The sequence below is a fragment of the Gorilla gorilla genome, chromosome 17, assembly GCF_029281585.2.
Source record: "Gorilla gorilla gorilla isolate KB3781 chromosome 17, NHGRI_mGorGor1-v2.1_pri, whole genome shotgun sequence".
Classification (NCBI taxonomy): domain Eukaryota; kingdom Metazoa; phylum Chordata; class Mammalia; order Primates; family Hominidae; genus Gorilla; species Gorilla gorilla.
The window spans coordinates 43172185-43198263 of record NC_073241.2 but is presented as its reverse complement, the minus strand read 5'-3'; the positions used below and the strand labels follow the sequence as shown (position 1 = coordinate 43198263).

Genomic DNA, 26079 nt, shown 5'->3' with positions numbered 1-26079 from the left:
TCTAAACGTGTGTGTGTGTACAGTTGACCCTTGAACAACACGGGTTTAAACTACATAGGTCCACTTATAAACTAATTTTTTTGTGTGCTTCTGCCACCCCTGAGACAGCAAAACCAACCCCTCTTCCTCCTCCTCCTCAGCCTACTCAATGTGAAGATGACAAGGATGAGGACCTTGATGGATCCACGTCCACTTGATGAATAGTAAATATAGTATTGTCTCTTCCTTACAATTTTAATAACAATTTCTTTTCTCTAGCTTACTTTATTGTAAGAATATACCATAAACATACAACACATAAATACATATATAATACATAATACAATACATACAACACATAAAATATGTGGTAACTGTTTATGTTATCAGCAAGGCTTCAAGTCAATAATAGGCTATTAGTAGTTAAGTCTTTTACGGAAGTCAAATGTTATTCATGGATTTTTTGACTGCATTAGGAGTTGGCACTCCCAACCCTCAAGTTATTCAAGGGTCAGCTGTGCGTGTGTGTGTGTGTGTGTGTGTGTGTGTAAATATATATATGTATATATAAAAATTTAGGCCAGGAGCGGTGGCTCACGCCTGGAACAGCACTTTAGGAGGCCGAGGCGGGCGGATCACTCGAGGTCAGGGGTTCGAGACCAGCCTGGCCAACATGGTGAAACTCCATCTCTACTAAAAAAATACAAAAATTAGCTGGGTGTAGTGGCACATGCCTGTAATCCCAGCTAATTGGGAGGCTGAGGCCAGAAAATTGCTTGAACCCGGGAGGCAGAGGTTGCAGTGAGCCAAGATCGCACCACTGCACTCCCAGCCTGGGTGACAGAGTGAAACTCCATCTCAAAAAAAGAAAAAAAAAATTTACCCACGTACACACACATACACATATATGTGTATGTCTTGGGAAGGAAGTTGTTAATTTACTGAGTCTTATTGCCTGGATTTTCTTTCTTTGTTTTTCTTTTCCCTGATTCTGGAATTCCACAGAATCAATAAGGACTAACAATTCTATCTCATTATAGTCACTCTTTCCACCTGCCAGAAACATTCTCCAATCGACTTCAGTCTGCAAGCGATTTCAGCGTGTCAGATGTTTTGGCTATCTCTGAGCATGAGCTACTTTCCTTTCGAAGACAATGGCTGTTTCTAAAGCACATTAGAAGCGAAATAAGGACTGGGCGTGGTGGCTTGCACCTGTAATCCCAGCATTTTGGGAGGCCGAGGCGGGCGGATCACGAGGTCAGGAGATCGAGACCATCCTGGCTAACACAGTGAAACCCCGTCTCCACTAAAAATACAAAAAATTAGCTGGGCCTGGTGGCGGGCGCCTGTAGTCCCAGCTACTCGAGAAGCTGAGGCAGGAGAATGGCGTGAACCCGGGAGGCGGAGCTTGCAGTGAGTGGAGCTTGCACCACTGCACTTCAGCCTGGGCGACAGTGTGAGACTGTCTCCAAAAAAAAAAAAAGAGAAGTAAAATAATGTGTTCGGGGCTTTGACAAGGAGGACAACGGAGAACATCCTCATAGCTACTCATCACTGTCCAACTGTTTTGTAAATGTTTGCAACATAAAAGTTGAACTGAATATGTGGGTTGTGATCATCCATTACTGCTGCACCTGTGAAACTTGACTTCACGAAGCAGAGGCACCACATGAGCCAGGGTGATCAGGCAGCCCATTGGGGAGGGAGAGAAGGCAAGGTCATTTACAAAGACATCTGAAACAGAATGTAATTACTTTGTCTTCCAGTTTCACACTTGAATATGGAAAGAACTAACAAGTTTACCACGTGCGTGTTAAGAGCTTTATACATATATCATCACATTTAATCCCAAACAACCCCATTATTGTTTTTGTGCCCATTTTACACATTTGGAAACTGATGAAGAGAGAGGTCAAGAAACAAACTACTGAGTTGCAGGTCTCAAAAGAAACCAGGTGGTGTCAACTCCAGAGCCCTTCAGCCACCCTGCGTGCTGCCTGCCCCCAAATGTCCACACACACCTAGGGTCACTGAACTTTCATTTTTGTAATGCCAAGAAACAAACGAAAAGATTCCTACATTCACTTGGAGACCGGGTTCATATGTTAAGCATAGTGGCAGCTCTTCCAGTTATTCTGTTGGGTGGGGGAACAGGATGGAGAGTGTGCAAGAAACAAAGATTAATGAATGCTAATGCCACGAAGCACTTACTGTGGCCAGTACCAATGCCATGTGCTTCATTAGGATTATTAACGCTTTGAATTTTTTTTTTTTTTGAGACAGTGTCTCGCTCTGTCTCCCAGACTGGAGTGCAGTGGCATGATCTTGGCTCACTGCAACCTCCGCCTCTTGGGTTCAAGTGATTCTCCTGCCTCAGCCTCCGGAGTAGCTGGGATTACTGGTGCACGCCACCATGTCCAGCTAATTTTTGTATTTTTAGTAGAGATGAGGTTTTACCATATTGGCCAGGCTGGTCTCAAACTCCTGACCTCAAATGATCCATGCCTCCCAAACTGCTGGGATTAAAGACACGAGGCACCATGCCCCAACAACTCTGAATTCTTACAACAACATTCTTCTTACGAAGTAAGTACTGTCATTTCCCCCCATTACAGATGAGGAAACTGGGGCACAGAAAGGTTAGGTAATCTTCCCAGGATCTCACAGGTGCTAAACTGTATACAGCAGGGATTGAACCCAGGCAGTTTGTACTCTTAAGCACTATGCTGCACTACTTCTATATATTGCAAAGAAAAGGAAAGAGATCCCAGGCTGAGACAACTGATAAGCCCTAATCCAGTTTTTCCACCCTTTCACTTTAACCAGTGTCATTTCTTTCTTTCTTTTCTTTTCTTTTTCTTTTTTTTGAGATAGGATCTCACTCTATCACCCAGGCTGGAGTGCAATGGCGTGGTCACAGCTCACTACAGCCTTGACCTCCTGGGCTCAAGAGATTCTCCTGCCTCAGCCTCCCAAATCTCTGGAACCGCAGACAAGCCACACCATGCCTGGCTGATTTTTTTTCAATTTTCTTCATAGTCACGGGGTCTCACTATATTGCCCAGGCTGGTCTTGAACTCTTGGGCTCAAGTGATCCACCCGCCTTGGCCTCCCAAAGTGCCGTGATTACAGATGTGAACCACCGCATCCAGCCCAAAATTATTTTTCTTTTTTTTTTTTTTTTTTTTGAGACAGAGTCTCACTCTGTTACCCAGGTTGGAGTGCAGTGATGCGATCTCCGCTCACTGCAACCTCCACCTCCTGGGTTCAAGCGGTTCTCCTGCCTCAGCCTCCCGAGTAGCTGGGATTATAGGCACTTGCCACCACGTCCGGCCAATTTTTTTTAATTTTTTTTTTTTTAGTAGAGACAGGGTTTCACCAACTTGGCCAGGCTGGTCTTGAACTCCTGACCTTGTGATCCACCCGTCTCAGCCTCCCAAAGTGCTAGGATTACAGGCATGAGCCACCGCGCCTGGCCCAGCCCATAATTATTTCAATACCATGTTCCAGTATTTTACCAACCTTTTGCCAGCTTTTATTCTGAGAGCTTAGTCATATATAAGAAAATGATACCAAATGGAAGAACAGCCGTAGTGAAAAACTTCAGGACAAGCTCTCAAGGGAGGAGTTACTTAACTTTTATCTTGATCAAAGACTTCCTTAGGATGCTGGGCCATTGTTCCCACAATCTCTCAATAGTCCTCAAGGTCCCCAAACTGGAGACCAGGAAACAAACTAGGGGTCCTGAGAGTGGTAAGTCTGATAAACAGGCAAAGGGTGCTATGAAGAACCTAAATACAATTTGTCTTCACTTTGCCCTGTTATGGGCTGAACTGTTTCCCGCAAAAGTCATACATTGAAGTTCTAACTTCCAGTAGCTCAGAATATGGCTGTATCTGGCGATAGGCTCTTTAAAGAGGTGATTAAGTTAAATGAGGCCATTGTACTGGGCCCTATTTGAATATTTCTGGTGTCATAAGAAAAGCAGATTAGGACACAGACAGTACAGAGGGAAGACCATGTGAGGACTCAGGGAGAAGAAGCCACTATGAACCAGAAGAAACCGACTCTGCTGACACCTTGACCTTAGACTTCAGCCTCCAGAACTGTGAGGACATCAATGTCTCTTGCTTAAGCTGCCCAGTTGGTGCTACTTGTTACAGCAGTCTCACCTGATTAATACAGGCCGAATTCACCAATCATGTGTTGACAAATTGGTCTTATATGTAATGTAGAAAAACTGAAGGATTGTCTGTTAGTATGTAGATTTTTTTTTCTTTTTGAGACAAAGTTTCTCTCTTGTTGCCCAGGCTGGAGTGCAATGGCGCAATCTCGACTCACTGCAACCTCTGCCTCCTGGGTTCAAGCGATTCTCCTGCCTCAGCCTCCCAAGTAGCTGGGATTACAGGCACCCGTCACCATGCCCAACTAATTTTTGTATTTTTAGTAGAGACGAAGTTTCACCACATTGGCCAGGATGGTCTCAAACTCCTAACCTCAGGTGATCCACCTGCCTCGGCCTCCCAAAGTGCTGGGATTACAGGCATGAGCCACTGTGCCTGGCCAGTATATAAAATATTAAACCCTTGTCCCAATAAAGTCCACAATATTTCTTTTGCCCTTTTTTTGCATGGTTGACTAAACTGCCTTTTCTCTGGATTTAAGGTTGGCTGAACACAAATTGATGATGCAGGGGTTCTCACTAGACTCAGAGTCAATGTAGTCTTGCTAAACCTGCAGCTGATACAGCCATTTTTAAATCCACTTTCATCACGATTTTCCACCAAGTAGCCTTTGTTAATGATCACTGGAATGCACATAAACAGTGTCACATAAATAAAGTAGGCACACATCAAATGCCACTTTCTAAAAAGGAATCCAGACAGGAATGTTCATGTGGGCCTCAATCTTAACTTAAATATATTAAATCCATCTCAGGCACAGATGTCTAAAAAATACAGATAACCTAATTTTCCAGCATCAGAGGTCAACTTCCCATGTGCAGACAGAAGTGAAGCCTCTCCTCTCCACAGAAAGTGCAGCTGTTCTCCGCAGGCTCTCAGGAAATCTATGGGGCTCAATACCAGGCATGACTCCGGTCTGAAAATTCTCCATAGAAGAACCTACCTGCCTCCACGGTGGTAACTGAACAGTGAATGAAGGCATGTTTTCTCTCTTGCATGAAGGAAATGAACTTTTCCCAGACAAAAGAGATTTAGATGAACAGTTAAGTGCATTTGATAAATAATATTGCTCAATTATCCCTGTGAAAGTGGCGATTTTGTGCTCTGTGAGATTTATGTCTCATGAAATTATTAGAGAATGAAATGTAAAATGACCATTTGAATTTAACACTTACTACTCATGAATAAAGAAGCAGTGATTTAATAGGAGGCTAATTACTAATGCAGATATGGCTCACTTCCAGTTTTATAGCGTGTCAATCACGAAAGCACTTAGTCAATTATCAGCATGTGAAGTGGCAACAAAAACTAGGAAAAACTGAGATGCTAGGGAGCTGAGAGGGAAGGAAGGATGTCTGCAATACACATTTTAAATACATTTCTCAACGCAATTACTTGAAATGTCATTTATATTATATTTCAGTTGGCAGTTTTAACTGTTATCTCATTTTAGGAGCAGCATACTCAATTAACAGACAAAAAGAAACAGCTTCATAAACAAGAAGAACATTTCAGAATAAAACGTGATTTGTTTCTCTTTAAATTTGGTGCTACCATTAGATGGGCAAAATAAACATGTCCCAAAATTAAAACAAAACAAAATATGTCCTTGTCCAGTAACTTTTCTCTTTTTTGCTCCTTTTCTTTTTGCTTTTTGTTTTGATTAGGGGAGGAGGGACAGGCTGCCAATAGTGATAAATTTAGATCAAGCAGATTTCTTTCCTTAAAATTCTTAAAATTCATGTCTCAGACAATCTAGGAATGCTCCCTTCAGAACCATGCTGAGATACTTAAAGTGGACACTGAAGAAAAGCCAAAGTAAGAGAGATGATTGCTGACAAATAGAGGGCACAGAGATACGAGCCCATTTAAGACGTAAATAGTAACCCATGATCGGTAATCTGAAGATAGGAAAGAAATATTTCAAACACCTGTCAGAAGCAGTTCTGACTTCCATCAATTAGAAAAGCGATTTCAAAAGGAGCCCACCCCGCAAGCTGACGCATGGTCCAGGTGTCACCATTTCCATTTGAGGGTGACTAATAGTATTGTTGTTTTAAAAAGTGTGCAGGCTGGGGGTGGTGGCTCATGCGTGTAATCCCAGCACTTTCGGAGGCCAAGATGGGCAGACTGCTTGAGCCCAGAAATTTGAGACCAGCCTGGGCAACACGGCAAAACCTCATCTCTGCAAAAACTACAGAAAAAATCATCCAGGCATGGTGGTGCATGCCTTTGGTCCCAGCCATGGAGAGGCTGAAGTGGGAGGATCACTTGAGCCTGGGAGGTCGAGGCTGCAGTGAGCCGTGATGGTGCCACTGCACTCCAGCCTGGATGACAGAGCAAGACCCTGTCCCTCATCCCCCACAAAAAGTGTTGAACTGCTTTATCTAAGAAACAGAACAGACAAGTAAAAGGTTGTCTTCCATTCCTAGTCTCAATGTATTTCTCCCTATAATTGTTCCTGTTGCTCAAGTTGACGAGGTGTTCTTGGTGATTTTGCTAAATTTGTGGAAAATTAGCTGGAACAGCCTCAAAACCACAGCCAGGCATGTCACCAAATGCTCTTTGTGAGGATCTTCATTTCTTTTCCCCACCTTGTAAGATCCACGTGACAGCCAAGTGCCCCTAGAATGATATAAACCCACTTGCGAAATGCAGTTACAGGCCATTCTCAGACCTAAGAAATCCAAAAGGCACCTTTTCTATTCCCCAACCCCTAACGATTCCCTTGGCCGTTAACTATCAAGTTTTCACCTAGGACCATCTTAGCCTTTGAAATCACACTAGGCTTTCTCCAAAATGCAGTTCCCCATTTGTTCATGTTGGGACAGTGGTGGCAATGAATGGCATCCCTTCCTTCCTCTTCTGATGTGGAAGTAGGCTCACAAATCTGTCATGGAGATTGGAAAAAGCAGTCTGCAATATTCCATAAAAAAGCAAAACTGGAGGATATGATGTAGATGGGCGTGGTGGAGGCCTGCTCGACACACTCCCTCCTGCGTCACAACCTGAGTGGGTGCTTGTGGACCCACCCTGGAAGCTCTATCCTGTGGGCCAGAACCTGTGCGTCTGAGAACAGCCTGCACGGGAAAAGAAGAGCACACTGTGCCCTGGGGGAGAGAGTCAGCTGTCCCCGAGTTAGGCAATGACTGCTCCTCCCTTGAGGACACGTGGGGGAGGGGTGAGCAAAGGAACACTCCACATGGACACAGGACACTGGGGACAAGGGATGCCCACTAACAATTTTTCACTGAAGCTTCGTCCAGTCATCATTAACTGAGCATCTGCTTTGTCACAGGGACACAAATATGGCAGTGGATGGAAGGTCTATGCGACCCAATGCCCTGGTGGGAAAGCCAGAGGCTGACCAAGTCACCAGGGAGAACGGTGGAGGCTGTGAGAGTGTCTGGGTGTTGGGGGAAGGCCCATTAAGTCTGGAGAAGGCAGATAGTCAGGGAAGTCTTCCCTGAAGGTAAGAGAAGGTATCTCTGAAGCCAGATGAGAGATGTCCAGGTAACTGGAGCAAAGGTGAGGAAAGACACTGAGGGGAACTCTGAGGGCAGAGCACAGAGGAAGGAGTGCAGAGATGGCAGGAGAGAGCCGGCGGGCGCCTGGCCAGGGCTGTCGGCCATCACGCAGATCTTTGTGCACCATGGTTAAAACCCTTAGACCATCCCAGGGCCTGAAACCAAGGAGCTACAGGGTCACCGGGGCTGAAGGTCACAGGATTGAATGTTGGTGCCTGGAAATCATGAGAGATGGTGGTGCTGACTTTGTAAACACCAAGAGACCAGAGCAGAGATAAAAGCAATGGGTCTTACAGGGTTTTCTAAAAGGCCAAAACGTGAGTGAGAAGGAAAACACAAAGAGGCCAAGCAGGGTCTTCCAGCTCGATCAGATCCCTCTCTCCACTATAGGAAGAGGGCAGAGTTCTCTCCCACATGGCCCCAAAGCCCACACTTCCCCCGTCTTGCCTCAGTCCCAGAGATATCTGGCTAAAAATTCAACTTCTTTTCACCTCTTCTCCTAGTCCTCACATTGACCTGTTTTTGCCCCAGTTGATGGAGCGATGGTGAAGAGCTTACAGCTTGCATCCCTTCTTCTCATGCCTTATTACGAGAAAACACACGAGCATCACACCCAAGGACAGTAAAAGGGGCCCTTAATCATTAAGCCTCTAAAATCCAACAGGTGATAATGCCCAGAAAAGCTGTGCAAATCTGTACTTAACGAACTCCATTAAACATTAACCTATTAGTTATACATTTACAACACCCAGAAACAATAATTATGTGTTTTCTTTCCTTCGGGCACTAAATCTAGCTGAATCGTTGATAGTTTTAGCACTAGAGAGATGAGAAAGTATTGTTTTCTGTGAGTGTGTAAAATTTCATTTTTTATGTGGATCCTTGGTCTATATTCTACTTGAAGATTCTCCTTTTTCTTTAGACACATCTAACTTCATTGAGTATCTAACTGACAAATCATAATATTTAAAGCTTATTTTTTAAAAGAGAATAGCCAAATATGTAGGATACATAATATATAGGAAGGCTTTTGTTTATTTTTTTAAAAGATGCAGTGGGAATGTAAAATGGTGCAGGTACTATGGAAAACAGTATGGTGGTCCCTCAAAAAATTAAACATAGAATTACAACATGATGCAGAAATTCCTCTTCCAGGTATATATCCAGAAGAAGAGAAAGCAGGGACTCAAACACACATGTATACCAATGTTCACAGCAGCATTATTCACAATAGCTAAAAGGTGGAAACAGCCCAGGTACCCGTCGATGGATGAATGGCTAAACAAAATATGGTCTATGCATACAATAGAATATTATTCAGTCTTTAAAAGGAAGGAAATTGTAATACATGCTACAACATAGATAAACCTTGAGGACATTATGTACGCTAAGTGAAATAAGCCAGACAAAAGGACAAATAGAATATGATTCCACTTATGTAAGCTTGATTACCCAGAGTAATCAAATTCATAGACAAAAGCTGAATGGAGGCTACCCAGGGCTGGGGGAAGAGAGGAACGTGGAGTTGGTGTTTAAGGGGTACAGAGTTTCTGTTTGGGAAGATGAAAAAGTTCTGGGGATGGATGGTGGTGATGGTTGCACAATATACTTAATGCCACTGTACTGTACACTTAAAAATGGTTAAAATGGCTCCCACTGCAGCCTCAAGTACCCCTGTCCCACCTGGCTCCCCCTGCTGATGTCTAGTGTTTTTTTCTCTCCTGTCTTTGTATTGAAGGCAGGAAACAAGGGTGTCAAGCCCCTATTCCCTCCCTACTCTGACAGCAGGATTGGATGTTGTGTATTGTGGATTTTTTTTGTTTATTTTGTTCTGAAATTAAAGTATGCAAAATAGAGAATATGCCGTTTTTACACAAAAAAAGGTTACAATGGTAAATTTTATGATATGCATATTTTATAACAACACCCCCTCCAAAAAAAAGAGACGAAAAGTGAATGGTATGAAGATTCAACCTTGTGAAAGACTGAGCTGTCTAAGTTGAAAATGAGTAGGAATGTAGTATTTCTAGGCAGGGGCCAACTCCATAGAAACCAATTAAGTCAGCGGAGGTCAAGCAAACAGCTCCGAGGGGATGTTTGAAATCTTATCTTTCTCATGACCTGATTTCGGTCACATTCTTACTGAGCTCTGGCAAGGCATGATGATACTTCACAAAATACAAAATCAGAGCCCCAAACTCAGGGCTTTACAGTGAAAGACCCATTGTTCACACAATGCTTTCTCCTTGGTGGCATTTCCTGAACAGCAAGTTCGGGCAGCCCCATTTCTTGCCTGGCTCAGTCTATAAGACTGATACAAGACTGGTATAAAGTTGTAAATGATCCTAAATATTGTTCATCCCACTAGAGACCTACTAAGTGGTTATTTAACTGACATTTTTTTGTGCTTCCTTCATATGAAGAACACAGATAAATATCTTCTGATTACATACCATTAAATAGTAGGAAAAGCAAAAATTCTTAAATTAGATGATTGACAATTCTCATGATCGTCTTGTAAATACTATGGAGGAAAAGGTCTTAGAAACCGTTGAACTGCACTGGATCAGTCACTTGCTCTTAAAAGGGTGATTAAGAATAGCCAAGGCCGGGCGCAGTGGCTCACGCCTGTAATCCCAGCACTTTGGGAAGGGGGCAGGTGGATCACAAGGTCAGGAGATCAAGACCATCCTGGCTAACATGGTGAAACCTCGTCTCTACTAAAAATACAAAAAATTAGCCAGGCATAGTGGCACGTGCCTGTAGTCCCAGCTACTCAGGAGGCTGAGGCAGGAGAATCGCTTGAACTCGAGAGGCGGAGGTTGCAGTGAGCTGAGATTGCGCCACTGCACTCCAGCCTGGGTGACAGAGTGAGACTCTATCTCAAAAAAAAAAAACAATGCCTAGCCAAAATTTGATCCAAAAACTATTGTACAGAGGGGTGTGGGGGAATTCTCTGTACTTTACATTCAATTTTTCTGTAAACCTAAAACTTCTCTAAAAAATAGTCTATTATTTTTGAAAACAAGAAAACAATTACACATATTCTAGTAATTCTCAACTGATAAGAAAGCTTATGTTGGCCAGGTATGGTGGCTCACACCTGTAATCCCAGCACTTTGGGAGGCCAAGGTAGGTGAATCACTTATCACTTGAGGCCAGGAGTTCGAGACCAGCCTGGGCAGCATGGCAAAACCTCATCTCTACTAAAAATTCAAAAATTAGCCAGGTGTGGTGGCACGCACCTGTAGTCCCAGCTACTCGGGATGCTGAGGCACAAGAATGGCTGGAACGGAGGAGGCAGAGATTGCAGTGAGCTGAGATCGCACCATTGCACTCCAGCTTGGGTGACAGAGTGAGACTCTGTCTCAAAAATCAGCCCAGTTGACTGAACAGAAGCGAATAAGTATAATAGTTTTAAAGCTTTACCAAATTTCCCAGGCTATCTCAGTTTGTACAGCTATGCCATCCAGCTAATCATTTGCAGGTTTAAATTTGACCTCACAGTTTTCCTAGCTTCATTTCCGAAACGGTCAGGCCAGAGCGAGTCAGTGCTCTCTAAGTGCCTGCATACAAATTGCAAAGAGACCACAGGTCTGAGGAGGTGCACGGCATCAACAGGCAGCTGTCCCAGTCACTAAGAAGTCTCTACCTTCAGTGCACTTTGGCAGCCTGGTCATCTCACCAAAACCAATGCTTTCAGAGTTAGAATTCCACAATCACCCATATTCCCCTGCAAAAAGGTAGTGATAGGTGAGTAATATATTTTTAATTTCCTATAGCCTAGAGAACTTTAAAACTACATTGAATGTTTTCCATGATTTAGGCTTAAAACGACAAATCCAGAGGATGTATTCTCTACATCCCAGTGCATATTCGTGAATGACGTGGATACAAATCGACACGTTTTTCAGATTTTTCATGTAAGCATAAGACAAAATAATGAATAGGAAAGCACTTTATAAAATGCACAATACAGAGGTAAGGTATCAGATTTTTAATCAATATCCCAATGTTCCATAGTTATTCTTCTGACAACTGGAACTTCTCAAAATAATGAGACTTAGAGTCAAATCAGTTTTTTCTCTTTGGTTAGAATATGACTTGAAAAGTCTGTCCAGCCTCTAATATTGATATTCAATATCTAAAAATGTCACCACCATGTTATAGCAATTTGACTGCCTCAATAGATTAATAATCATAAAATTTACACATGTGAAGATAATAAATCAGACCAAACATTGTTTAAGCATCTGAATTTAGCTTAGTCCTCCCAAAGATATGTTCAGTACAGTGACATAATGTAACAACTCATTATAAACAAATAAATTCTCCGCTATTCAATTAGCATGGGACAAAAAAAAAAAAAAAGAAAATTCTGATCTCTATACTACCAAGGAATTGTGAAACACACTTTATCGCTGTTACTGAGCATATAAATTGAGCAATGTTTTTGAAAAAAATAAGGCAATAAAGATCACATTTTAAAAAATTTAAGCATTTAACCAAATAATCTAATTTTTTGGAATTGACACTAAAAAATAAATTACCGTAACCGCCATAAAATATTCAAATGTTTGTTGCAGCATAACTTAGAATAGCCCCAAATTGGAAACACCTTAAGTGTCTCCCAATGGGAACAGGTTAAATGAATTATTGTGTAGCCAAATGATAAAATATCATTCTGCCATTAAAAATTATTACAGGCATTTTACTGGTTGCTAGGAAGAAGAAATTGGTAGCACCTGGCTCTCCTCCAGTGAACAGCTAGAACTCTGGACACAGGATATAAAGAATGGGTTTCAAATATTGGGCAGCAGGCAGCACGGGACAGTGACTCCTGGGAGAAGAGCCCAGGATTGCTTTGCTTTCAGCAGCATTTTTACAATAGACAAAAACTGGAAATACCCAGCAAGACAGTGGATAAATAAATATTGCTATATCCATAAAGTGAAATTACTACACAGGAATGAATGGAACAAGCCACTCATACAAGCAATGGCATGTGAATCTGACAAACCTCATGCTCACAGAAAGAAGCCAGACACAAAAAAGGACGCACTGTGATTCCATTAATAAGAAGTCATCTCACAGGCAAAACTCTTCCAAAGTGAAAAAAAAAAATTCAGGACAGCGGTTCCTCTGGCTGCTGGGAGGGAGGAGAGCAAGTGGGGAATTGGCTGGGAAGGGGGTTGGGGAGCCTTTCGGGGTGACGCAAACGTTTTATACCTTGACAAGGGAATGGCTTATACAAGTGTCTGTATTTATCAAAACTCACCCAACTATACACTCGAGATCTGTGCATTTCACTATATGTCAATTATGTCCCAATAAATAGAAAAGAAAAACGAGAGGAAATGTTTATTCTAGGACTGAATGTACTATGTCAGCTCCACAGACATGCCAGGCTTTCTAATTTCCAGGTCTTTCCCACCCTGCTCTTTCCTGCTGCTGCTTCCTTCTGTATTCCTGCCTCCCTTCCTCCAGTGGGTCCTTTTCGCATTTTTTTTTTTTTTTGAGACGGTGTTTTGCTCTTGTTGCCCAGGCTGGAGTGCAATGGCACGATCTTGGCTCACTGCAAACTCTGCCCCCTGGGTTCAAGTGATTCTCCTGGCTCAGCCTCCTGAGTAGGTGGCATTACAGGCATGCACCACCATGCCTGGCTAATTTTGTATTTTTAGTAGAGACAGAGTTTGTCCATGTTGGTCAGGCTGGTCTTGATCTCCTGACCTCAGGTGATCCACCTGCCTCGGCTTCCCAAAGTGCTGGGATTACAGGCGTGAGCCACTGCGCCCGGCCTGCATTGTTTCTCTGAGCCACGAAGTGGTCCTTCTGATGTGTTCTCTGTGCACCCCTGGTCCCTGCACACTCTACACCACTCAGCAGAAGCCTATTTTTCCTCACCAGACCAGAAGCCCCTTGAGAGCTGGGGCCTGCCTTTAAAGATGCAATGAAAGCGAGCCTGCTCATCACTGCTAATAACCAACATACTGAAGGAACCGCCCATGTGTTGTCCACTTTCTTTACACTAAAGGCTTAATGTGAATCCGATCGTCTTGTTCATCGATGAATCCTGAGATCCCAGTATGCACAAGGCAGAGGTTCCATGATTTCTTAAATATATTCAGTGTTCTTAGATATGATGCAATGGAGCAAAAGGTCACCCCTGATTGTAAGAATCACAGGGGATTTTTTTAAATAACTTTTTTCTTATATTTTTCTATAGTTTAAAAACTTTCTGCTATTATATGTTACTAGTACATCAAAATAAAGGAAGTTCTGTGTAGAGAAAAGGTCCACTGAAGACATTAAAAACACAAGAGATATTCTGAGACCTAGCTGAGGTTTTTATAAGCCATGTTTTAAAAATGTTGTTACAGCTTTGTGTTTAAAGATGGAAATACTACAATCTGAGTAGAAGTTAAGTCAATACATAAAAAAGAAAAGAAAAAGCTAGAATGGATACCAAACTGCACTATATTTTTCAAAGAAATATTTCTTGAGAAATTAAAACTTATCCCTTTTTTTCAGCTTCAATATAACGGAAGAAATAATTTCAGAACGGACTTCCCTTTTTTCCCATAAATATACAAAAATCTTTACTTTGATGCCAAAACAGTTGGGGATATGAAAAGCATTTTGTGATCCAATCCTGCAAAACTGTCTTCACGGATTTCCCTGAATCCTCCCAGGCCAAATGCAGGAAGCCCTGCTGGGTAGAAACACTGCAACAGTGCAGCCAAACCTTGGCAGCTCAAAATCTAAAGAGAACTGAGCTCTGCCAAATGGCAAAATGGTTATCCTGGACTGTTTGGCAATCCCCACCAATAATACATAAGTGAGAAAGCTTAAATATAAATCGTATCAAGAAACAAAACTCCATCTTGTTCCTAAAGCCTAGCCTCCATTGTTTTCACTTATTCAGCTCATTTATCGTTAAAAGAACAGTATGTGCATTCCTGTTTGGTTCCTATAAGCTCTTTACCTCACCTAAAGACAGGGGTGCGGCCCCTACAAGATAAGATATGCAAGGCTGCAAAGATTAAAGCCTCCTAGAGAAAGACCCTTTCAGAAGGCTGAGGCAGTAGCAGTTTTAAAACAGGCCTCAAATTCTTCACCCCTCCTCCGGTTGACGGGTGAGGCTGGTCTATCTTTCCCAAGTTGAATCTCTGCCAACCTGAGTGACTGGGTGGCTCATACAGCACAGGGAAACTGGCACTGTGTGACTGGAGACCAGGTGTAAGAGGGGACACAACTTCTGCCTCCTGCCCCAAGCTGCCCTATAAGCAAGCTGCCTTAAAGCCGCCATGCTGTGAGGAAGCTCAGGCACCCATGTGGAAAGACCACACAGAGAAGCCCTGAACTCTCATGAACATAGCCTCCAGCTGCCCCAGGAACCTTCTCCCAGCTGGTCTGGCACCCTCTTCCCCAGCTGCCCCAAACCCCCTCCTCCAGCTGCCCCAGAGAACCTCTCCCCTAAGCTGCTCCAAGTCTAGTCCCCATGGTCTGCAGCCTTAGACATACCCACTCAGGCCTTTCCTAAATCCTGACCCCACTGAAATCAGGAAAGGTATAAAATGAATGTTGCTGTTTTAAGCCATAAAGTTTCACAGTGATTTCTTACACAGTAGGTAACCAGCAGAGAAGCTATGCATGAGAAAATAAAACGAGATAATGAAAATGTGAAAACAAAAGAAAGACCTATTTCTGAGTCTAGCACCTTCACAGAGAACATGACAACAAAGATAAAAATGTCTGAAGGACAGGAATTTAGGGTGGCTTACTTCCAAATCACAATGATGAGCTTAAGATTTCTTCCAATCTATTTATTTTACCAAGCAAATTCAAGAAACCTTAATATTTGAAATTGGTGGAGGCCAGTATGAAGTAATAGAAAACTGGAATAGAATCATTAGAGTACAAAAAGCATACAGTAAAAGTAATTTCTATCTGAGTGCTTCTAGGAAGGGTTTCTGCCTAATCTCTTTCCAGGAACAGCCAAAATTCACTTGTAATGAGACGCTCCAATTTAGATGCAATTCTTGCAATAAAAATCTTTAAAGATTTTATCTTAAGAATGTGAAATTTCCCTATTTTCTTGTTGACCTTGTCGATGTGCTTAATAAACACTTTATATTTGAATGATATAATAATAAACCTCACCCAGTACTGGTCAATTTTTCAGAAATTTGGGGGAAAAAACAACTGACATCTGAGTTAATGAGGTTTTACAAAACCCAGCACACAAGCAGCTCTTGTCTAAAAGTTTGCATAAAACAAAGGCCCCTCTGTGATTATGTTCCCACAACAAAGTGCTACTTCCTAATTAAACCTACACATAAAATAAAGCACTGCTCCAAAAGGCAGCTTTATTTTCAATGCCATAGGGAACTTCCCTTTTTTACAAAACAGATCTTATCTTCTAAAAGACTATTACACATTTTTCTCACAAATCTGACCCTCACTCCCACTGAAATGTTCTCCAGCTTTAAAAGTTTTTTAAGGAAAATAGGAGATAACTGATTTATTTTCCTGCTTCTTGATCAAAAAAAAAAACAAACAAAACACGTTAGGTAGCACCCAATTCTATCAGCCACTGCAAAAGCATGAAGGAAGTGTCAATACCCTGCTGGATTCATAGGGGAGAGGACCCTACTGAGCAGGCAAACAGAACAAGAGGGAAAGGGCTAGAATCTGAACACTCCCAACATCACGAGGGAATTGCAAGAGCTCTTGTCAGTCTCCCCGTAAAGTCAGAATAAAGGAAAACAATAATTGGAGACCAAAGACAAGGAGACAGCGTGGCATGGTGTAGAGGGAACCAGAGGTCCTGGTTTCCAGGCCTAGCTTGAGCACCTGCAGCCATAGACTCTGGGCAAGCCTGTGACCTGCTTACTCTGTGCCGCGATTTTTGTACCTGCAAAGCGGTGATCACTCGCATTCCAGAACTGCTGGGAAAAGCAGATGAAATAACACAGATGAGGAAAAAAATGCTATAACCCATATCTATAAGTTCCTATATATGTACCTGTTAATAACATTCCTCTTTCAAAAGATGCTCAAAACAAAACTAACCATAAATTTGTCATATAAACCTCAAACATGATTGATACTCACTGTATTACTTCATTGGTATACATACGAAATGAACCTTTTTTCACTGAAAGCTCAAGTTATTACCCATAACAGAAAAAGCACCAAAATGTCAGGCCTGAGGATTCTTAGGCAAATGATGGGTAAGCCATACAGAAACTATTAATGCAGCTTTAACAATTATTAATCATGAGTTTCAGTTATACTGGGAAATGTTCATGCTATACAATTACATAAAACATTAGAACACAAATTTATATATCACATAATCTGTCTCAGCAGGAGGGTCAGAGTGGTGCAATGATGCAGAGCTCAGGCTCTTAAGCTTCAGTGAGTCCTACCCTTGAGCAAGCCTCTTAAACTCTCTAAGTCTCAGTTTCATCATCTGTCAAAAGGGGATAATAACAGGAGCCAACTCACAGGCGATTATAAGAATTCAATGACATAATCCTGATCAAGTGCATAGCACAATGTCTGGCACAGTAAGTATGTAATACATGATAGTATTGTCGTAGCATTATTAAATGCATAGAATTGTAGGCAAATGACAAAGTAAATATCCCAAGGTATCAATTAGCGATTGTTACAGAGCAAAGAGATGATGTGTTTCTGCCTGTTTACACTTATCTTGTCTTCCATTTTTCTATGATGATTCCATCTTAATTTCCTAATCAGAAAAAACAGAATAATTATTGACTTATGAATTTCTCAAAATCTGCATAACTGCACTCCTTAATCCTGTTAGCTAACTGTAATTAGATTCTATTAAGGCCTTGTTTAACATTTCCCTTGGTGATAGCTGAAGATCTCTGGGAACCTAAAGTAATTTGTGTATTAGAAATATGACAGAGGGAAAGAAAACTCATGTTTATTAAATGTGGGGAATTCGTTAGGCACTCTACATCCTTCATGCTATCACATTTCACTTTGTATATATTACCCTACCACACTTCATGCATCTCCACCACATCACGCCACCAAAACCCAATAGTTAATACATAAATGGAACTGCTTATGTATTTCCTCCATCCCTATCCTGAAGGTCCCAGGACCAAGCTGGTGCCCTGATGCAGTCTCTCGGCTGAGAACCAAGAACACCTAGTTTGTAATGTATTAGACAGCAGTCCATGATTTCTCCAGGAGAATTCTAAAATTTGCATTTTCATTCCAAAGTTATTCTAAAAAACTTAATATGAGCATATTTAGGATGTGGCTGACCACCATAATAACAAAATCCTGCCCCAGGATGTCGAGGGCTGCTCTGTCTCTGTGTTTCTGTTGGTATACTGGTGCAAGTGACCACCTACTGAGAAGAAGTGTTTGCCCTGGTTGCTAAGCACCTGCCAGCCCAGCTTTGGATGCTGAGGCTGGGACGCTGCAAATCGATGCTCCCTGACGGCGACACTAGTGGGAGGCTGGAGGGCTGGAGGAAGGCAGGACTTCTCCCCTGTCTACTTCCGGGTCCTATCAGCCTTGCCCAGCAGCGGCCCTCTGCCTTGGGCTGTAGCAGCTGACTCCAGCCTCCAGCTTTCCAGGACCCGCAGAAGAGCATTCTGAAAGATTGGTGACTCTCTTCCCAGGCTCTAGGTGCTATAACCATACCCTCCTGTGTTGCTGCCTCCTCCACCATTACTACCCCCAAGTTACCTTCCTGCTCCTTCTCCCAGCTCTCCCACCCTGTCAAACCAATTCCTCACACTAAATTTGTGCCTTTAAATGACTGGTGTGGCTTCCATATTCCTGACTGACCCTGGCTGACATAATACACCAAATATTTCACAGTGTATTAACTTTTTTAAGTTGTAGAAAAATATACATAACATAAAAACCACTACTTTAGCCATGTTTAAGTGTAGAATTCAGTGGCATTACGTATATTCACACTATTGTGCAATCATCACTACCATCTATCTCCAGAACTTCCGAACCTAAACTATGCACCCATTAAACAACAACTCCCCACTCTCTCTCCTCCCAGCCCCTGGCAACCACCCCGCTCCACTTTCTGTCTCTATGAACTGACTTCTCCAGAGGTACTTCATCCAAATTGATTCATATAATATTTCTTCTTTTGTGTGTGGCTTATTTCATTTAGCGTAATGTTTCCAGGGTACATACATGCTGTGGTATGTGTCAAAATTTCTTAGCCTTTTTAAGGCTAAGATTCTACTGTATGCACATACCATGTTTTGACTATCCATTCACCTGTTGATGGTTGATGGACATCTGGGTTGCTTCCACCTCCTGGCTACTGTGAATAATGCTGCTCTGAACACTGGCATCTGTTTCAGTCCCTACTTTTAATTCTTTATGGCATTCCCTAGTAGTGGAATTGCTGTAATTCTATGTTTATTTCTGAGGAACAACCATACTGGTTGTGTGTGTGTGTGTGTGTGTGTGTGTGTGTGTGTGTGTGTGTGTGTGTTTGAGAAGGAGCCTTGCTCTGTCGCCAGGCTGGAGTGCAGTGGCATGATCTCAGCTCACTGCAACCTCCACCTCCCGGGTTCAAGCTATTCCCCTGCCTCAGCCTCCCAAGTAGCTGGGATTATAGGCATTGGCCACCACACGCGGCTAATTTTTTGTATTTTAGTAGAGACGGGGTTTCACCATGTTGGCCAAGATGGTCTCGATCTCCTGACCTCGTGATCCAACCTCCTCGGCCTCCCAAAGTGCTGGGATTACAGATATGAGCCACCACGCCCGGCCAGAACAACCACACTGTTTTTCGTAACATTGTGCCATTTTACATTTCCACCCACAGTGCACAGGGTTCCATTTTCTTCACATCCTCACCAACACTTATTATTTTCCAACTCTTTCAATATAGCAATCCTAATGGGTGTGAAGGGGTATCTTATTGTGGTTTGATTTTCATTTCCCTATTGAATAATGACGATGAACATCTTTTCATCTCAACAGTGTATTAACTTTTAAAATAGTGGTTCTCACATGGGAAATCTTTGTGTTCTTCTACTGAGAAATGCTACCATAGGGAATAAATTTTCCTATAATTCGTGGAACCTATAGGATTTTGGACAATTATAAATGCAAGATTCATGAAATATGCATGCTCTTTCAGAATAATTTCTTTTAAATTTTAAGTTGTCAAAAAAGATCACTGTTCAGTGGTAGTATTGATATATGAGATCCTAAACCACTTGGTGAGCAGCATTTTATTAATGGAGACCACAACATATATGTTAATTTTGTATTTGTTAAAGTTGATGATTATTATGCTTTACTTTTCTTAAAAATACCACACACATGAAATTCCTATGAATTTTTTAAAAGTAAGATACTGCTAGATATCTGACAGTGTATCTTCTAAAATACTGTGAATCAATGAAAGAAGTGAATAGTAGACATTATTTTTAAAAAGGAAAGAAGTAAATCTCATTATTCCTCTTGTAATAAGTTACTAAAATAAACACTCAGTAGTTAAACCTTATTGCAAACCATACAACATTTATGGACTTCTGATAAGACTACTTTTTAATCTTTTCTTTAGTTTATCTTGCAGATAACCAAACATAATACATAGAGGCTAAAAAAAAAAAAAAAAAAAAAAAAAAAAAAGCTGTAATTCTGACAGCTGTCATCAATTAGAGAATCAGGAACAGGATCAATGTTAGCATTTGCCAACACAGAATGCAGCTAATTTGGTCATAAAACCTCAAGAGCCGATATTTACCAAGTTACACAAACACATTTATAATATTAAGTTTTACAACTCTTGATAAGACTAAGGTCTACCTGTAATTTTACTTTAGAAATCTATACTTTAGATTTTACATTTTTATAGTACTGAAACAAAGCAGCCAAAAGGTTTGTTCCTTGTTCTTTTCTACTCAGGCTGTGAACAAGAAAAGAGGAGGGGAGGAAGTTAAAAAAAATTAAAAAAAAAAAGCACAAGGCCAGGCGCGGTGGCTCATACCTGTGATCCCGGCATTTTGGGAGGCCAAGGCGGGCAGGTCACCTGAGGTTGGGAGTTCGAGGCCAGCCTGACCAACATGGAGAAACCCTGTCTCTACTAAAAATACAAAATTAGCCAGGCATGGTGGTGCATGCCTGTAATCCCAGCTACTCAGAAGGCTGAGGCAGGAGAATCGCTTGAACCCCGGGAGGTGGAGGTTGCAGTGAGCCGAGATCGTGCCATTGCCCTCCAGTCTGGGCGACAAGAGCGAAACTCCGTCTCAAAAAAAAAAAAATAAAGGAAGAAAGAAAGCACTAGGCTGGGCGCGGTGGCTTACGCCAGTAATTCCAGCACTTTGGGAGGCCGAGGCAGGCAGATCACTTGAGGTCATGAGTTCAAGGCCAGCCTGGGCAACATGATGAAACCACGTCTCTACTAAAAATACAAAAATAGCTGGGTACAGTGGCGTGCGCCTGTAGTCCCAGCCACTTGGGAGGATGGGGTGGGAGAATCACTTGAACCTGGGAGGCAGAGGTTGCAGTGAGCCGAGATCACGCCAATGCACTCCAGCCTAGGCGACAGAGTGAGGCTCCATTTAAAAAAAAAAAAAAAAAAGTACTGATCCATAATGCAATTATTGACTCAGTGCCTGAACTGTGCCAATGTCTGGGTGTGCAGAAGTGAATAAGACATCTCTCTATAAATACTAACCAGGAAAGGAAAGGGAAGAGAAAGAAAAGTAGAAGACAGCTGTGGTCCCATCCCTCATGGAGTATATAGTCTAGAAAACAACTGGTAGTTGGCTAATGGCTAAGGAAACATGCAGATTTTGGCAAGGTAAAAAAAAGTCCTCAGAAGGTGTAGCCATGCTGTAGATCTGAATGTCAGTGAGATCTAAGAAACAATGGGGATATGGGACAGAAAAAAGGAGGTAACATTACAGGGAAGAAACCTGACTTTTAACACCCAGAGAGAATTCAAATTTAGCACCACTACTAGTGGGACAACCAGCCCTGGGTGCCTCCTGATGTGAGGCGAGAGGATGGCTGGTGATGTGGTCTTGTGAATAACACTTAACTGGAATCTAGTCAGGTCTCTAGAGCTGAATTTGGTGTATAGGAAATAGACAGCACAGAAGAATATGTTCAATAAAACCATGAAGAAACAATCTGACAAATCCAGAATGTGGCATATTCTACAGGACAACTGGTCTGGTCTATTCATATATTCAATAGCATTTTTTTTAAGTGAAGGACAATTCAGATGAGAAGAGATTTAAGAAGCACAGCAATCCAATGCAACAAGTGGTCCTTACTGGATCCTGGTTAAAAAAAAAAAAAAAAAAGCGGTAAAAGATACTAGTTGATAAATTGGGAAAATTGAATGTGGATGGGAAAAGAGTTATTAAGAAATTACTGTTACTTTTGCCCAAGGAGGCTGAAATGGTATGGTATCTAATCAGAACAAACGTCTTTATTTTTTGAAGACACAAACTGAAGGACTAGTAAAATGTTGTGATGACTGCAATTCACTGAAACGAACATGGTCCAGTGTTTTAAAATCCCCAAATCTCAAGGGTGGGTATATGTGTATTCACTGTAATGTGCTTTCCACATATGCAAAAGTGTTTGTAATAAAAAGGCTCAATAAATAAATAAATCTGAGAAAGGCTTGATCAGATATAAGCATAAGGTGCTTTGTTTAAAAAAAAACAAAGCACAGCAGAATTTTTATACTGTGTAAATGGTAAAGAAATTTCTGAATACTAATTATTTTAAGTGATCTTATTTTAAAAGCATATCCTAAAACACTAAAAATTACCTAAAGCAGTCTATAACTATATGTCTATGGTTTTTTCTGTTCTTTTCTTTTTTTTTTTGAGACGGAGTCTCACTCTGTCACCCAGGCTGGAGTACAGTGGTGCAGTCTCGGCTCACTGCAAGCTCTGCCTCCCAGGTTCATGCCATTCTCCTGCCTCAGCCTCCCGAGTAGCTGGGACTACAGGTGCCCGCCACCACACCCGGCTAACTTTTTTGTTTTTTTTTTTTAGTAGAGACGGGATTTCACTGTGTTAGCCAGGATGGTCTTGATCTCCTAACCTTGTGATCCGCCCACCTCAGCCTCCCAAAGTGCTGGGATTACAGGCATGAGCCACTGCACCTGGCTGTCTATGTTTATTTTTTAAAAATGCCTTAAACATCTAAAATGGAGACTGCCTTCTGGAATTCCTCAGACTAACTTAGTCCATCCCTTCAGGATGAAGTCAAGCATGACAAATTTCAAGACAAAGGATAGACTTAAAGAAGTTTGAAACCTATATGTAAAATGTCCAGGCCTTAATTTGGCCAAACTCATATAATATCACATTCTTAATAATGAACACAGTTTTACTTTTTCCTTTAGAAAAAGGAAAACATGTTAGAAAGGTGATGGGAAAAACCAAAATCTTCCAGAGAACCATTCTTACCACTGAGATAAACACAAAGGCCAGGGTTAAAAAGAAGCTCTTGGCTGGGCGTGGTGCTCATGCCTCTAATCCCGGCACGCTGGGAAGCCGAGGCCGGTGGATCACCTGAGATTGGAAGTTCCAGACCACACTCCTGTAATCCCAGCTACTCAGGAGGCTGAGGCAGGAGAATCGCGTGAACCCAGGAGGCAGAGGTTGCAGTGAGCCAAGATCCAGCCACTGCACTCCAGCCTGGGTAATAAGAGTGAAACTCCGTCTCAAAAAAAAAAAAACAAAAAACAAAACACAACAACAAAGAAGCTCTTTTCTCTTTTTTTTTTTTTGTTTTTTATTTTATTTTATTTATTTTTATTTTTATTTTTTTGAGACAGAGTCTTGCTCTGTCGCCCAGGCTGGAGTGCAGTGGTGTGATCTCGGCTCACTGCAACCTCTGCCTCCTGGGTTCACGCCATTCTCCTGCCTCAGCCTCCCGAGTAGCTGGGACTACAGGCGCCTGCCACCACGCCCAGCTAATTTTTTGTATTTTTAGTAAAGACAGCGTTTCACCGTGTTAGCCAGGATGGTCTCGATCTCCTGACCTCGTGATCCACCCGCCTTGGCCTCCCAAAGTGCCGGGATTACAGGCGTGAGCCACCGCACCTGGCTCTTTTCTCTTTTTCTTTAAGGGGATTTGAAAATATTAAGGAGTGTCACATTAATTCATGTCTTACGCCTGAAAGCTATTAAAAGTGTTATTTTACTTTCATAATACTGTGAACCTGAACTTGGAAAATGTCTCCTGAGCTGCACATCTTGCTACCTTATTTGCTGTAATTATTACAGAACACAAGTTCTTGTACATCAATATATGAAGTATCACCTTGTCTTCTTAAAATCCTGCACATTTGGCCAGGTCTGGTGGCTCACGCCTGTAATCCCAGCACTTTGGGAGGCCAAGGCGGGCGGATCACGAGGTCAAGAGATGAGACCATCCTGGCCAACATGGTGAAACCCCGTCTACTAAAAACACAAAAAAATTAACCAGGCATGGCGACAGGAGCCTGTAGTCCCAGCTAATCGGGAGGCTGAGGCAGGAGAATCGCTTGAACCGGGGAGGCGGAAGTTGCAGTGTGCCGAGATCGTGCCACTGCACTCCAGCCTGACGACGGAGTGAGACTTTGTCTCAAAAAATAAAAAATAAATATAAAAAATAAAAAAAAAAATCCTGCACATTTTAAAACTATCACTTATTCAAAGAATTCTGATTGTCACTAAATCTCTATAATTCCTATTTAAATCCTACAATGCACATTACAATTACTTGTGTCTTTTAACCGATCTCATATTTTACATGAAACTTATGAGTTCTAACACAAGAGAAACTGAATGGAAATAAATAAGAATTAATGCGATGGCTTTTCTGAAAAGCTCAAAACAGAACCAGGGCAACAGCTCCAAAACACCTGCCATCTCTCTTTTTCATTCCTTCCACTCAGACTCCTTTTCTTTTTCTTTCCCAGGAACATCAGGGCAACTGGGGCTCATCTCATATTTCTCTCCATCCTCCTATGTGGCCTTGAAGCAAGGTAAGAAGATGCAGGTGTGGCTGGAGCCAGTCATACCTTCCCTCTCCCCACTCATGCTGAAGGCACTGCTTAAGTTAGTATTGGGCAACTCCAGCTTACCTGGCCCAGACAGACTGCATCTGGCAGGGGAGACACAGTCAAGAGGTTTAACACCGTCTTGTTTTTTTTCTTCTAGCCTTATATAATCCTTATACAACAACTTACTCAATGACATTAGCAAGACAGTAAGCTAAAAGTTAGGAAATACATGTGTTTTCCCCCTCTCCCTCCCCATGCATCTGTTGGCAGCCAGCAAACAGCCTGACATGATACCCTGGATGGATGAGTGTGCCCTGTTGACACAGCTTCAAAGAACATCAACCATATGGAAGCAATTTCACCCATCTCCCCAAAGACACCTGGGAATGATGAAAGTGACAAGAAATGGCACCAGGGACTCCTTCTGTATACCACTTGCCTTCACCTGGTGGAAATAGTGAGACTAGAATGTCAATGTGTTCAGAAAGAAGCCAGGCTTTCCCAAAAGTCATCAGAAGACCACAGTTCAGCAGCCTGTAGACACTCTTCAATGGTTCTGGCCTCACCTACCTGTCTTAAGTCCAGAGTGATTGTGACCCAGTGATATTCTCTCCCATTCTGAATGCTGGGACTTTGCCACCAGTTATTGGTGCCATCTATGGCATGTGATATTGGATGGCGTTCTGTTAAAAGAAAATAAAAAACATGAATTCCTCTCGGCTGTTGCTTTAAATTTCTTAAGTTCTAAACCGTAATGCTAGTGGAAACAAAGAGCAGTGAAGGTGAACACAATGTTTATGGCCTCCTAACAGAAGTCTCAGTCCTCATTTCACAAAGTGTACATTCCCATGGGAATTTCAGAAATAAAGGCGCGACACTTGCCTCTGGGGTTTGCGCTGTTGCCATCACAGATCCGGCACTGTGGGTTTCGGACGGGCCGACCTGGCACATGCTCCACAAGTTTGCAGAACATCTCGGGCCCCTTCTCGCCACAGGTGGCATTGGTGCTGATGTGAGCATTGCTGGCAAGATTGAGAATGGCAGGAAACAGGCCTGAAAGCGAAAATTTACCAAATCAGCTGAGCCACTTGAAATCCAAAGAACGAGCTTACCCCATCCCACTTGGTAGGTGAATCAAAAGGAGATTGAAAGTCTATGTGCTGAATGAAGGAATCCTTACACAAACACAGTATACGCAGCACGGTTTCATCTATATGAAATTCTGGGAGAAGCAAAATTCATCTACGGAGAAAAGTCAAAACATTGTTGCAGGGGGTGGGGATTGACTATGAAACGACAGAGGAACTTTCTAGGGTAATACGTTCATATCTCG

At 42.1% G+C, this 26079-nt stretch overlaps 1 protein-coding gene across 2 annotated transcripts in view; it reads right to left on the bottom strand.

Annotated features, from left to right (window-relative positions):
- Positions 1–26079, bottom strand: part of LAMA1 (laminin subunit alpha 1) — a 175691-nt gene that overhangs the window by 114220 nt on the left and 35392 nt on the right. For both annotated transcript variants that reach the window (XM_019014254.4, XM_063699401.1), the window contains exons 2-3: positions 25629–25799; positions 25317–25429 (exon numbers count right to left, since the gene is read on the bottom strand). In XM_019014254.4, coding sequence (XP_018869799.3) covers positions 25317–25429; positions 25629–25799 — 284 coding nt within the window. The remainder of the gene's footprint in view (positions 1–25316; positions 25430–25628; positions 25800–26079) is intronic.